General features: G+C 45.6%; 1 protein-coding gene across 1 annotated transcript in view; it reads left to right on the top strand.

The window, feature by feature from the left end:
* The window catches only part of ADAM12 (ADAM metallopeptidase domain 12), a 333,194-nt gene that overhangs the window by 221,559 nt on the left and 98,865 nt on the right, over positions 1 to 12,770 (top strand). Inside the window, exons 6-8 of the mRNA XM_055559857.1 lie at positions 564 to 744; positions 8,137 to 8,202; positions 9,321 to 9,392. Of these exons, the coding sequence (XP_055415832.1) occupies positions 564 to 744; positions 8,137 to 8,202; positions 9,321 to 9,392 (319 nt within the window). The remainder of the gene's footprint in view (positions 1 to 563; positions 745 to 8,136; positions 8,203 to 9,320; positions 9,393 to 12,770) is intronic.

The raw sequence follows: 12,770 nt of genomic DNA, 5'->3' as shown, positions 1-12,770 counted from the left end.
CTACATTGCAGACAAATTCCTTACTATCTGAGCTACCAGGGAAGCCCAACAATAAGTTTTTTTTTAAAAAGCTTAAGTTTATATTCAAACTTATATCAGAATCCTTTCAACTATTTAGGAAATTTTGTTGATCAGAATGAATAATTCAGATGTAGGAATTTTCCTTAAAAAAATAATAAATAAAGATTTCCCTTCTGAATCATGTCTGCTAATTTAGATCTAATTACTCTCTAAGCAGATGAAACATCTTTTGTCTCAACTCTTCTTCCCAACAATGTATCCTCCAGAAGTAAAAAACAAATGAAAGGCATGAAGACTAAACAGTCTATTCTTTACCATAAAACATTTGAAACAAAAAACTGATCAGACTTGTCTTCCAAAATATTTGCAAAAATAAGTCAATGCAAGCATATGGCACAGAAATGCCCTTTCCAATTCAGACCCAGGAATATAAATAAATTGGTATTTCTTTTTTTATTCTGTCATTAAGAACTGGGGTTTTAGCCATAAACAAGAAGCTGCCCTTAAAAGTTACATAATTTTTCTTCTTTCTTTTTCAACAGGGGACTCATTACATTTGAAAATAACACCTATATTTTGGAGCCAATGAAAAATGCAACCAACAGATACAAGCTCTTCCCAGTGGAAAACTTGCTGGGCACCTGGGGATCGTGTGGATCAAATACGTCTGGCCTCACTCTGCACGACAGGCTTCCACTGGCCTCCCAGATCCAGACAAGAAGGGTAGGAGGAAACCCCACATTACATCTCTGGAGACGGTGGGGGGCGCAGGGGCTCCAACTAGGGACACCCACCACTAAGCCATCTGGAGAAATTCTACCATTTGTGTCTGAGGGATGGAGTCACCCACTTTATCTAGAGGTGGTTGATATGAGGTAGGTAGAACATAATCAGACACTGAAAACTCCGTCATTGTATTGCCAACGTCAGAGTCAGACTCATTGACCTGTGCTGGGTAGAGTTGGGCTCAGAGGGCTCAAAATCACAGTTCACTGTCTCTGGTGATAACCTCCTGGGCTTGGCCCAGAAGTCTGCCCCTCCATTACACCCCTCCTTGATACACAGGACTGGACCAGACCCTCTGCACCCTCGGGCAGCCCTCCTTCTACCGGAGGAGAAAGACAATATGGAGGTTTCTCCACAGCCAATCTGTTTTATATTAGGGTCTTCTTTAGAATTGGGGAAGAATTCCCTGCCATTGCCCACTCGCCTGCCCTGGGTGAACTAGATCTTGGTCCAGCAGTGTGGCTGAAAATGTGTGATGTTTACCCCTAGTCCAGACGCCATGGGGTGTCTGGGCGTCCCACTTCTCCCCCTAGGTGTCTGCTCTCTGGCCACCCAGCCCTGGGTCTGCTCATCACAGGTCTTCCCTTCTGTGGCAGGGCTGGAGACAGAGGTTGCCCAATGCAGTTAGGAGCGCAGTCTGCCTCCGGGCTAAGAGGTCACCCCTGCTGCAGCACCAGGGAACCTCCACCCTGAATGGCTGCCTGACCCTTTTACATCAGTGACACAGGGGCTCCACAGACCACAACCGAACTCACAAAAAGGAACAAGGGTAGCACCATCTGGCCAGAGGCCCCGAATTCAAAGGAGCACAACCTGATAGGAAGTGATCAGTGATTTACTGATTTCTCATCTCTGTCTTTCCCCTTCCTATGTTGACAAGAAATCCAGAATTCGTTCATATGATGTCACTTGTGCTTACATTTGATAAGCACAACTTATCACTTGACAATTAACACTCTTTGTCTCCCCTGACTTTGACAGGTTTTCAGAGCTCCACTTAACACTCTTCATCTTACCTGACTTTGAGGGTTATACTGCTTACCACTCAAAGCTTTATGAAAATTGTACCTCTTTGTATTCCTAATCATTTTTCTCCAAACAGTAAATGTTATCCTAAACGATTTCTCCTTCTTAAAAATTTCCTGTTAGCTGTGGCTAGGTGGTGTTCCCCTAACCTGCTCTTAACTGAACCACTTCAGGACTTTTCATTTTAATTTTGCATTCATTCTTTCCGTTCTGATTCTGCCCGTGTGACCCAAACTTCCTCTCTTTGTTAATATACTCCCAAGGGTTTCTACAGCCGGTGCTTGCAGCCTCGTTTTTCCTTGTTCTTCCCCATCACCCTGTGTCAGGCACTATGGCTGACCTTGACATTGACTCTCAGCAGGGGAGCGAAGATCTCAACCTCCAGGAATAGGGCTTGACAAGTACCCGCATCACCAGCCGAAGCAGCTCCAGAGAATCTCTCTTCTCCTCCTCCACCCCTTTTAGAGGGACAGAGTTAAGAGATGGAGTCACAGAGACCAGCCTCTGTGCTCCCAGGGCATGTCTGTTTTACGTTTCAAAGGCTCTCGCCTTTGATTCCAGACCTCAGATAAGATGGGATGGGACCGTAGCCTTCACAGTCATAAACAAATAGAATATTTGCATTTTGTTTTTGAGGCGCCTTGCTTTGAGTACCTCATTGAACATACGTTATCCACCTTGTGAGATTTATAACATGACAGTTTAAGCAGCACTCGGATATGTTCGCCATTTCATTTAGAAGTGCATGCCTGGCCGGTCCTGGCCAGCCATATTTTAATTCTTTAACTAAGCTTACAGCTCCCTAGACCTGTGATTGGCACAGTAATTTCCAGTCATTTTGACTTGTAGAGAGATGGAGAAAACCTGAATAACAATGGTGTTTTGTTAATAATGCATATGGAAGCATAAATGAACCTTTAAATCAAAAGGGGGGACTATCATATGCACTTAGACGCCACTCTCAGTGTTTCTGTCTAGAAAATGTTGTGATTGTATTTACGGAAGGGAACATGTCTTTGACAGAAAGCACATCTGTATCATGAAAACAATACCAAAAATAATTTTCAAATAAGTGGAATATGTGAGAATTGGAATTGTATACGAGACTATTTGGTAAACATGAAAGGAAAGTACTCGAGTTCCATGCCGCTTGCCTGCCAGACTTAACACTGCCTTTATCTTATACTCAAAAATCAGTGTAACTTCGGCTAACTCCTCTGGTTTATGCACTGCAGCAAATGCATTTGTGTTTTCCTAGCTCTGTTCTGCCCCTACTAAATGTTAACTATTGCAAAGATGGGCTTGCAGGCTGAGATTTTTCTGCAGATGTGTGCGTTTTTCTTCAAGGAGCAGCGGGAATAAATCTGCACTCAGGGTATGCACCGGCTATAATATCAGCTTGAGCTATTGTTTGTCATTTTTACAAGGCTCTCTGTTAGATTTTAGTGAGAACCCAAGTTGCTTCCGGAAGGGTGCCTGCAGCCAGGGGCCTTCCTTGCCAGTTCCATCCTCTGCAGGTTTTTACGCCCAACCCGCAGAGCCCTGGCCATTCAGCCCTGCAGGGACTTCGCCCTCCCCCTCCACCAGCTGGTTATTCAAAAATACAAACGAATTTTAACACAAGCCTGAGCAGTCTCTAAGGAAGGTAAAGGCTGTAAATCTGCTACTGGAGCAAATCACAGAATACATCCTGAAGGCAGATGTAAATTATTGTTGAATTATCCTCCCTGGGGATTATCTGTGCTATTGTTCCCCTCCACTAGTATGGATAATTGTGAGTCACATGTAGAAGTCATTGCCTTCTCTAAAAAAGCAATGTGCACTTGGTCTATTGAGTACAAATAGCACAGCCTGTCAGGGAGACCCTGTGGGGTTTCCTCAAACGCTGCCAGTCTGAAATGGACCAGGGCTGTTGCTCTGGGTCTTCTAGACAGGCTGCCATACTGGTTTAATAGAAGCCATGGTAGTGGTGGTCGTGGGGTGGTATTAACAGCAGAATGGATTATCTGTGAGTGAGTGAAGTCGCTCAGTCATGTCCGACTCTTTGCAACCCCATGGACTGTAGCCTACCAGGCTCCCCTGTCCATGAGATTCTCCAGGCAATAGTCCTGGAGTGGATTGCCATTTCCTTCTCTGGGGGATCTTCCCAACCCAGGGCTTGAACCCCGGTCTCCCGCATTGTAGAAAGATGCCTTACCCTCTGAGCCACCAGGGAATCCACTAGTAATAGCTGAATATCAGAAACCAACCAGAATTGTTGGAAAACTTGTTAATTAGAGCAAGCATGTTTAATTTCTCTCTACTGTAACCACATCCCTGACAGCTCAGTTGGTAAAGAATCCACCTGCAATGCAGGAGACTCAGTTCAATTCCTGGTTTGGGAAGATCCCCTGGAGAAGGGATAGGCTACCCACTCCAGTATTCTTGGGCTTCCCTGTGGCTCAGCTGGTAAAGAATCTGCCTGCAATGTGGGAGACCTGGGTTCAATCCCTGGGTTGGGAAGATCCCCTGGAGAAGGGAAAGGCTGCCCACTCAAGTATTCTGGCCTGGAAAATGCCATGGGCTATTCAGTCCATGGGGTCTCTAAGAGTTGGACACGACTGAGCGACTTTCACTTTCTTTTCACTATAACCACTCCCACCTCAAGAACTCCTCTAAGAGGCCATAACAAGTGCCCTTCCTGCCTTAGTCATTGTTAAATTTTGGTGGATAACACAGCCAGCCCTGCTATTGCTTCCTTAGCCCTGAGCTCTGAGCATCTCTCAGTGAGAACCAAGGTTCCAAAATCTCCAGATGTGGATTCCTATTGAGTCTTGAATCGATTAAAGCTCTAGAAAAATAAATACTAGCTCTCACTTCTGCCACAGGCATTTTGGACTCAATTTCGATAGTTTGTGTTTGTGCCCATTAACATTCAGTATGTCAGACTCAGTCCGTCCTTCCAGCGTTTGTCTCATTTCCTTGTTGGTTCTTCAGCCTGTATATTAGCCAGTCCTCCGAGGCTGTATTCCACGCAGATATGATCCGGGTGCTTCATCCCCATGCAAATCGTTCGTAAGGATAGTACAGATGACCTTTCACAGACAAGACCAGGGCTCAGCTCATAAATACTCATTAAGTGGTCTTAGAGCAAGGCCTGGAGTCTGGCTTGAGTCAACAATGATCTTTCTTTACTAAGAAGGAGGTAAATCAAACTTTTGAGTCACCGAATTTGCTAAACTTACCGTCTTTGCAGACGGTCCTAGATCCATTGTTATTTTATTGTTGTTGTTGTTTGGTTAAAACATCCAACTTGAATCTGTTTGCCTGGCTCCATCTTTTTACTGCCTCAAACAGTCACAAGTGGTCATCTGCTCCCCCACTTCCACCGTTGTCCCCCTATAATCCATTCTCCTCCCATCAGCCAGGGTGATATGTAAAGAACCTCACCTTCAAGGGAGCCCCACTGCTCTCGGACAGTTAGGTTACCGGTCAGCCTCCTCACTCTGGGCCCTGTCCTCTGTCCCCATCCTTGGCCGCATCTCACCCACGCCCTGCCCTCGCTCACTAGACAATAGCCATCCTGCTTGCTGCTACAGCCAAGGCTCTCCCAGCCTCAGGACTTGTGCTCTTATCAGGTTATTTCAGGGGCCTGGCCCGCAGGAAGAGAGAGTTGCATTGAGAATTTATTGCCCCCCTAATCTCAGCTTGTTTTTTCAGACTCAAGTTGAGTTCTCAGAGCCAGAGTTCTTATTGTGAAAATGTGTGGGGGCCATTCTTCCTGAGACCTTGACTGTGACAACTTTGAGAGGCCAGGGAACAGCTTCCCACTTGAGCAAGACTCAAAGAATGCCTCCAACCTTGGAGCAGAAACGGTTGGGCCATTCTCAGAGGCTCATGTTCTCACCTGTTTGGGGAAGGCTGTTTGTTTCCTCAGTCTCCCCCCGACCCAAATGAAAATTGCATCAAGCAACCAGTTTCAAATGTTTCTCTGCATATCAAACATTTTGAATATGATTTTTTAACTGGATAGCCCAGATAGGTGGGAATCATGTGGAGGTAATTTAAGCCTCTCTGTGTGTGCAGCTGGTGGAAAAGGAACCTCTGCAGCCATGAGCCGGCCACTCCCCTGTGGCTTTTTATTATTATGTGGTTAGGCGTCTCTCTGAGCTTGCAATTCTCTGCATTCATGAGAAAATGTGGACTTCTCTGAAAACTGCAGAGACAGGAAAATCGGGCTCATGTGTTTGTTTTCATTATCTGGAATTGTGTATTTTCTAAATGATGATCCAAGGCCATTTGGAACTGTCCCCTGGCCGTTCATTTCACCCCTTTGCAGTCCAAAAGGTGTAAACATCTAAGCAACCAGGGCTCTCTCCATGAGTTTTTCAATGGGAGGTTAATTTATTTTTCCTTTAATAGAGCTGTATTTTCTTCTGTAAGATGAGTCTGTGAATGGTAAATCAGGGAATTATGGGGGGCAGAGTCTTCTGCTTTCCACCCCTCGGGAAGGAGGAACCACTTTAAGATGGTGTCTCATTTTGTGTAGACCAGTGGGCACCACCGGGGCTGGTCATTTTCCCTTTGTGAGTAGGTTGGTCCCCATGAAACATGCCTAAAACATATAGTTACTAAACTGAACTTTTTTCCTTGTAATGTTGTTAAAGTATGAGAAATCATACCTTTCATGGTGCTTTACTCTTCCTCCCTCCAAAAGGTTTCCAGATTTCTTTGAAGTGAAAGTGAAAGTGTCAGTCGCTCAGTCGTGTCCAGCTCTTTGTGACCCCATGGACTGTAGCCCTCCAGGCACCTCTGTCCATGGGATTCTCCAGGCAATAGTACTGGAGTGGGTTGCCATGCCCTCCTCCAGGGGATCTTACCGACCCAAGGATCAAACCTGGGTCTCCTGCGTTGGCAGGCAGATTCTTTACCATCTGAGTCACCAGGGAAGCCCTGAGATTTCTTTAGAGATATCAAAATTCATGAATCAGCATAGCTGAGCAGCAAGGAGGAACACTGCTATGATACAAACACATTTTTCTTGTAAAAATCTGTTTGGAAGGTCCTGCACCGATGGGGATTTGTTTTATAGAAGATGTTTCCCTCAGGATCATGTGACTGGAAAGCTGATTCAGACCAGGCCTTGGTCATTTTTGCTTTTGTCTGAAAGCCTGGTTGTAACATGCAAGTTTTCAAGGTTAAGCAGAATGTAGTTAACTCATAAAGCAGCGATATCAGTTATGGGGAGCCAGACCTGTTCAACCCCCATTTCCTCTGACTCCATTTTATTGCAAAAACAGGCTTTATTTTTTGCTTTTAAAGTTGGTTTTTGAGACCACCCTCCATGAATTGCTCTTTTTTTTTTTCCCCTCCGAAAAATGCCTTTGGGATTCTCCCAGTAATTCATGGAAGAGTGTGAGTGTTTTTTGAGGAAACGTGATTAAAATGTCACCCACTTCAGAGGCTGCCTTTAATGCGGAGGGAGTTCGTGCTTGGGCCGTCTGCCTCTTCTTCAGCCCTACCCCTTGATAAACAAGGTCTTTATTCTTCTCGACTATTGTACTCTTACCAAATCGCTTTTCTCTAGTCCCATATTTCAGCCTTTTTTTTTTTTTTTCCCTTGAAAATGTTTCTTTCTGTTCTGTTTCTTTTGTTCCGTTCTGGTTTTCCTCCTAATACCTCCTTCTCGCCTGGCTCAGTTGTTCCCCATTTTTCCTTTGCATCTAACCAGATTTTTCAACGATCAGCCACAAGAAATCAGCCTTCTGGCCTAGACTATTCAGTTTTCCCCCAGAAGGGCAGTTCCAGCTTAAAATACATTCTCCTCTGATTTTGTGACGTGAGCAAAGCTTTTCTCCTCTGCTTTTCTCACATCACAAAACCGGACCACAAAGGCAAAGGGAACACCGTGAAACCCTGAATCCCAGCGATTTCTACAGAGGTCTTGACATGTGCTACATCCAGCCTGAGATGCACGGCCATGGGCTTCTGCCCCAGAGTTACTTGTTTATGTGTGTGTGTTTGTTTAATGGTGATTCCAACTCGTTCTGATCCTAAAATCAGTGATCCAGCTCAAAGGTTAGATTCCTTTTTAGGGACTTCCCTGATGGGAATGGAAACTGATGGCTCCTGTTGAGCTGGTTTTACAAAAGTCGTTGGGGTCAGAGGTGAACTCCTAGGTGGAACAGAGGTGTGGGAGCCGGTGTTGTTGGTAGGGGTGGGGTGTCCCTTTAGTTCCGATGCTTCTGTCGAGAGATACCGACAGTGTTCTGAAAGCCCCAGAGAGACCATCAGGGAAATTAAATCCACGTTTACTTTTGGCAGCAAAAAAGAGAGACCCTCAAGATGACCAAGTATGTAGAGCTTGTTATCGTCGCCGATAACCGAGAGGTAAGAACTTTTTGAAATTTCTTGGTTGATTTAAAAAAAAAAAAAAAAACAGCCATCACAGGGAAAAGAAAATGTTTAGCAAATTATTACATGCTTTAATTAACCTCATTTTCTACGAGGCCTTAAGAGCATTGTGAACAACCCATGGGGAAAAGTGGCTCCCTGATCTTACAAGGTATAAAACATTAAAAATGTATCTGCTATTACAAAATATTAGCAAGGGCTGCAGAAAAAAAATATTAGCAAGTACTATAGAGCTGCCATAGTAGCTAAGCTCTCCAAACAGGGAGAATTATTTGTGGGAAATAGCAGATGGTTTTAGAATGTATTCTAAAACACTTTGGGGAAATTTTTAGTTTAAAAAATTTCCAATATGTTCTAAACCAAAATGAATGAATGAATGAAGGCTATAGAAACAGCAGAAAAATCCTACCTTCTGAAATAAGGCTTTATCCCGTGCTAGTTTTTTTCTTTAAATTAATTTTTAATTAGCTCTTTTTTTTTTTTTTAGATTATCTTTTCTGTGTTCATTTCTTGCCACTACTACTTATCATGAATTAGGTGACATTTTCTCCCAAGCTGGCTCAACACATATGAATGAAACAGATTTGACAATTTCTCAGGAAACTGTTCCCAGTCTGGAAGGTCAGATTAGAGAAGAGAAGGGGGAATTTATTAACTTTTATCCATTCTCTGTATTGTTTGACTTGCTGCCATGAGCTTCTATTACTTTCACTCTTTAATTTTTAAAAACAAATATAAAAGAAATTTCGGAGGAAGTTCAAATCAAGTCGATGATATGAAGAATGGCTTTGGGCTGCTTTCTGGTTGTCTGTTTTCTCTTTGCCAAAACATGTCACTGCCTCCATCATTTATGAGGCTGGAAAAAATCACAAAAGTTACTGTCTTATGAGCACTTGGCTTGGGTGAGTTTCAGGGAGTTTCAGAAAGTCCCTGGACAGGGAAATTACTCGGCAGAATGGGAGCTCACTTCACCATAAACCAGGGAGGGCCCTAGGGGGTTGCAAAGCCCAAGACTTCACATTTCCAGGAGCCGAGAAGATGAGATTTGATTGATGGTCTTACTGTTATTAATGCTGACATTTTAAATTATTAAGTTTCAGAGGCAAGGAAAAGATCTGGAAAAAGTCAAGCAGCGATTAATAGAGATCGCTAATCACGTTGACAAGGTAAGTTCTTTGGGGGTAATTAAATCACTCACATAGTGTAAACGTTTGGGAATGAGGTGGAGGGAATGAAACACAGCCCATCTGACTTCAGAAGGCCAGCTTCTGCCTCTGGTACCCGACTTTCCCTTCCTCTGAAGACCCCCAGGGCTTGGAGTAGCTGCATGAGATGCTCCCATGCTGTCTGGACCACGGTGGCCTTGGGATCCATCTCCTCCCATCCTGGTCTCCATCTCCTCCCATCCTGGTCTCCCCGGCTGGATCCTGAACCAGATGGCACATGTGACCCTATTGAAAGCGCTCAGCGGGCCTCTCCCCAGGTCTCCCTGGGCAGGTCCCACAGCCGCCTGAGGGTCAGCTCTCATCAATCAGGGACCTACGGGCTTCACAGTCCTGGGATGCAGCAGTTGGCTTTTGGCTCAATCTGCTGCTGGAAAATTCTTCACCATGAACTCGGGAGGGAGCTCACCTTTGCAAAGGTGACTTCAGAGTTGGATGAGATCCTGAAAGTCTGATCTGGCCCAGGTGTATTTGCTCACCAACGCTCCTTCCATGAGCTGTTCACGAGGTGAAACCACGTGTGCCAGCCTCCTTTGGCAACACACTCTGAGAGAGCGTCGGCTCATTGGCACTAAGGGCTTTTAGCCCAGAGACGCTGGAGTTGCCCAGAAGCTTTCAAAGGCCTTGCTTTCAAAGGAGGGGTGTGGGCTGGACATCAGGCTTCGTAGGCTCCCAGGTGGTTCTCATGTGCTACGTGGCTGGCAGCCCCTGTCTGAGCATGAACATTTTTCTCAGCAGTAAGTCTGTCTCCTGCCTCTGAGCACAGTGGGAACCAGAAAGCAGCCCCGGCTCATTGCTGAAGCTCTCCTGGCGGGGATTCTCTGAAATGCTCACAGTTTGCAGATAGCAGTTTGAAGATGCTTCACAGTAGCTGTGTTTCCAAGCAATCTTATTATATTCAAATTGACTTTTCAAAGTTTTCTGAAAAGATGAAAGCAAAAGCCTTTCTAGAAATCCAACTCCATTCTATGAGGCCTTATGGGCAGAACCGAGCACTGTGCATCAGGAATCCAGAATGCATCAGATGGGGTCCATCTGCTCAGGGAGATCACAGCTTTGTAGGGAAGCAGACCCATAAGCCACTTGGTGTGGTCCGGCATGATGGGAGCTGGGTGGATGCTGTCAATCAAGTGCTATGGGGTGCAGAAGAGAACCGCTTACATCTTCCTGGAGGTCAGGGAGGCTTCGCAGCAAGGCGATTTTGAAAAGTGAGTACTGTTTCACCAGGAGCCCTCAACTGGCTTGCTCCCCATGCATCTGGACATGCGAGTAACTCAGTCTACCTAAGCGGTAGGGGGGGGTGTGTGCACACAAGCACATGCGTGAGTGTGTGTGTGTGTGCATGTGTCAGATGGATGTATCTGCATGCACAGTTAGGGCAGGAGGAGATGAAGCTGCAGGGGATTCACTGGTCAGAGCCCTGGGTGCTCTGTGAAGCCATCTCGACTCTACTGGGATTTTATTCTGCTGTCAGTGGAAATCCAGGAGAATGTTTTTAAGCAGAGCAGATGAACAGGGTCACACACTGGTGCCTGCAGTTAGAGTGGAGGATGGAGTCACTAGAGTCAAAGAGGGCTGGTGGGCTTCTGTTGTATAGAAATCGTGAAGATCTGACCTGGGTCTGGGGAAGTAGGGATTTGGAGACACTTGAAGGAGGGGTGCCTAATAAGTGTACTGAGAAATTTCTACATGCCAGGATCTCAGTGCTTTGCAGACACCTCCAGGTAGACACCAGTATTCCCATTTTTATAGCAGAGGAAGCTGAAGTTTGCAGAGGCTGGTTAAGTAATCAGCACATGTTCGAGCAGCATTAAAAGGCAGGACCAGGGGTGAGCCTGGTCTCTATGACGCCACCTCTGTGGGAGTTTTTGGCCTTGTCTCTACCCACTTTCTGTGGATCCCAGCCTGCCCTGACCAAGCAGAAGCAGAGGCTGAGAAGAGCTGGGGTCCAAATGAGCACAAGTTTGTGATGAGAGGTGGACGAGGCTTCGCGCCCAAAGAAGCAAGAACAGGGGTCTCATGGGGTACCCTGAGCGGTTGGAGGTAAGGGCGTGGTGCTCAGAGAGTGGCTGTGGCTGGAAGGAACTTTCTGAAACCAGGAAGAATACAGATGGCTGTTGGCATCCTGGGATCATAGGATAATACCATCCGCATCCACAAGAACTTTTAGGCAGGTCAGATTCCCAGGCAGCCCATGCTTGCGGATGTATTTTGAATAACTCATTTTTGAAAATTTACTTGATCCCCAAGTAAAGTGGATGTAGGAGAATTTTTGTAGATGGCCAGTCCTTCTGGCAGGGAGAGAAGGATGGATCCCAAAGGTTATGCCAGAGACCATAGGAGTCAGAACTCTCCACCATGACCCATCCATCTTGGGTGGCCCTGCACAGAGTGACTCACAACTTCACACTTTGGCCACCTGATGTGAAGCGCCGACTCATTGGAAAAGACCCTGCTGCTGGGAATGATTGAAGGCAAGAGGAGAAGAGGATGGCAGAAGATGAGATGGTTGGATAACATCACTGACTCAGTGGACGTGAGTTTGAGCAAACTCCAGGAGATAGTGAAGGACAGGGAAGCCTGGCATGCTCTGCAGTCCATGGGGTCACAAAGAGCCGGCCACAACTTAGGGACTGAACAACAATAGGAGTCAGACCTGGCTCTGGCCCGGCCTGGGCATTAGAGTCCCCTCTCAAGGTTTGTTTGTTTATGTAAATGTGTGTCTGTATCTTTGTTTTCAAAATGCTGATTCCAAGTCTCAGTCCAGGGACTCTGGTTTGATTGGCCTGGGTGGGGCCTTGGGTGAGTCCATTCCAGACGCCTCCAATGAGGCAGGACCAAGAAACAAAGAATTCAAGAACTTCTTAAGCCTTGGAAATAAACAGAAACCATGAACAATATTAAACTTGAGCTGGTAATTGCTGAAATCCTGTTTTAAAGTGATATGCTTGGTTTTCCATGTTTGTATTTCTTTACATATTATTCTGTATTATTTCTTGCTTCAGTTTGCAGAAGCAGGAATGAGCAACTGGGGGGTTGTTAATAACCTGCCCTGGTATTTAGAAAACCACATATCTGAGAAAAGTCCTGACAGACTCAGGGGCGTTAACCAGCACGCCTGTTCTTGTGTTTCTAGCAAGCAGAGAGCTGAATGACTGAGCAGACATATGTGTCTGTCCCCAGCAGACCCTGAAGACCCACGGGGTAACCCAGGCTCCATCGGATGCTCTGTGCACCCAAGTCTGCTAACTGATGGGCTCTGGGCTGTAGCGAGTGTTCCAAATGTAGTTTTGTAACCACAAGTGGGAGCATCTTGGCTTA

This window comes from Bubalus kerabau, chromosome 22 (genome assembly GCF_029407905.1).
Source record: "Bubalus kerabau isolate K-KA32 ecotype Philippines breed swamp buffalo chromosome 22, PCC_UOA_SB_1v2, whole genome shotgun sequence".
In the NCBI taxonomy this organism is placed as follows: Eukaryota; Metazoa; Chordata; class Mammalia; order Artiodactyla; family Bovidae; genus Bubalus; species Bubalus kerabau.
This window is presented reverse-complemented; position numbering and strand designations above follow the sequence as displayed.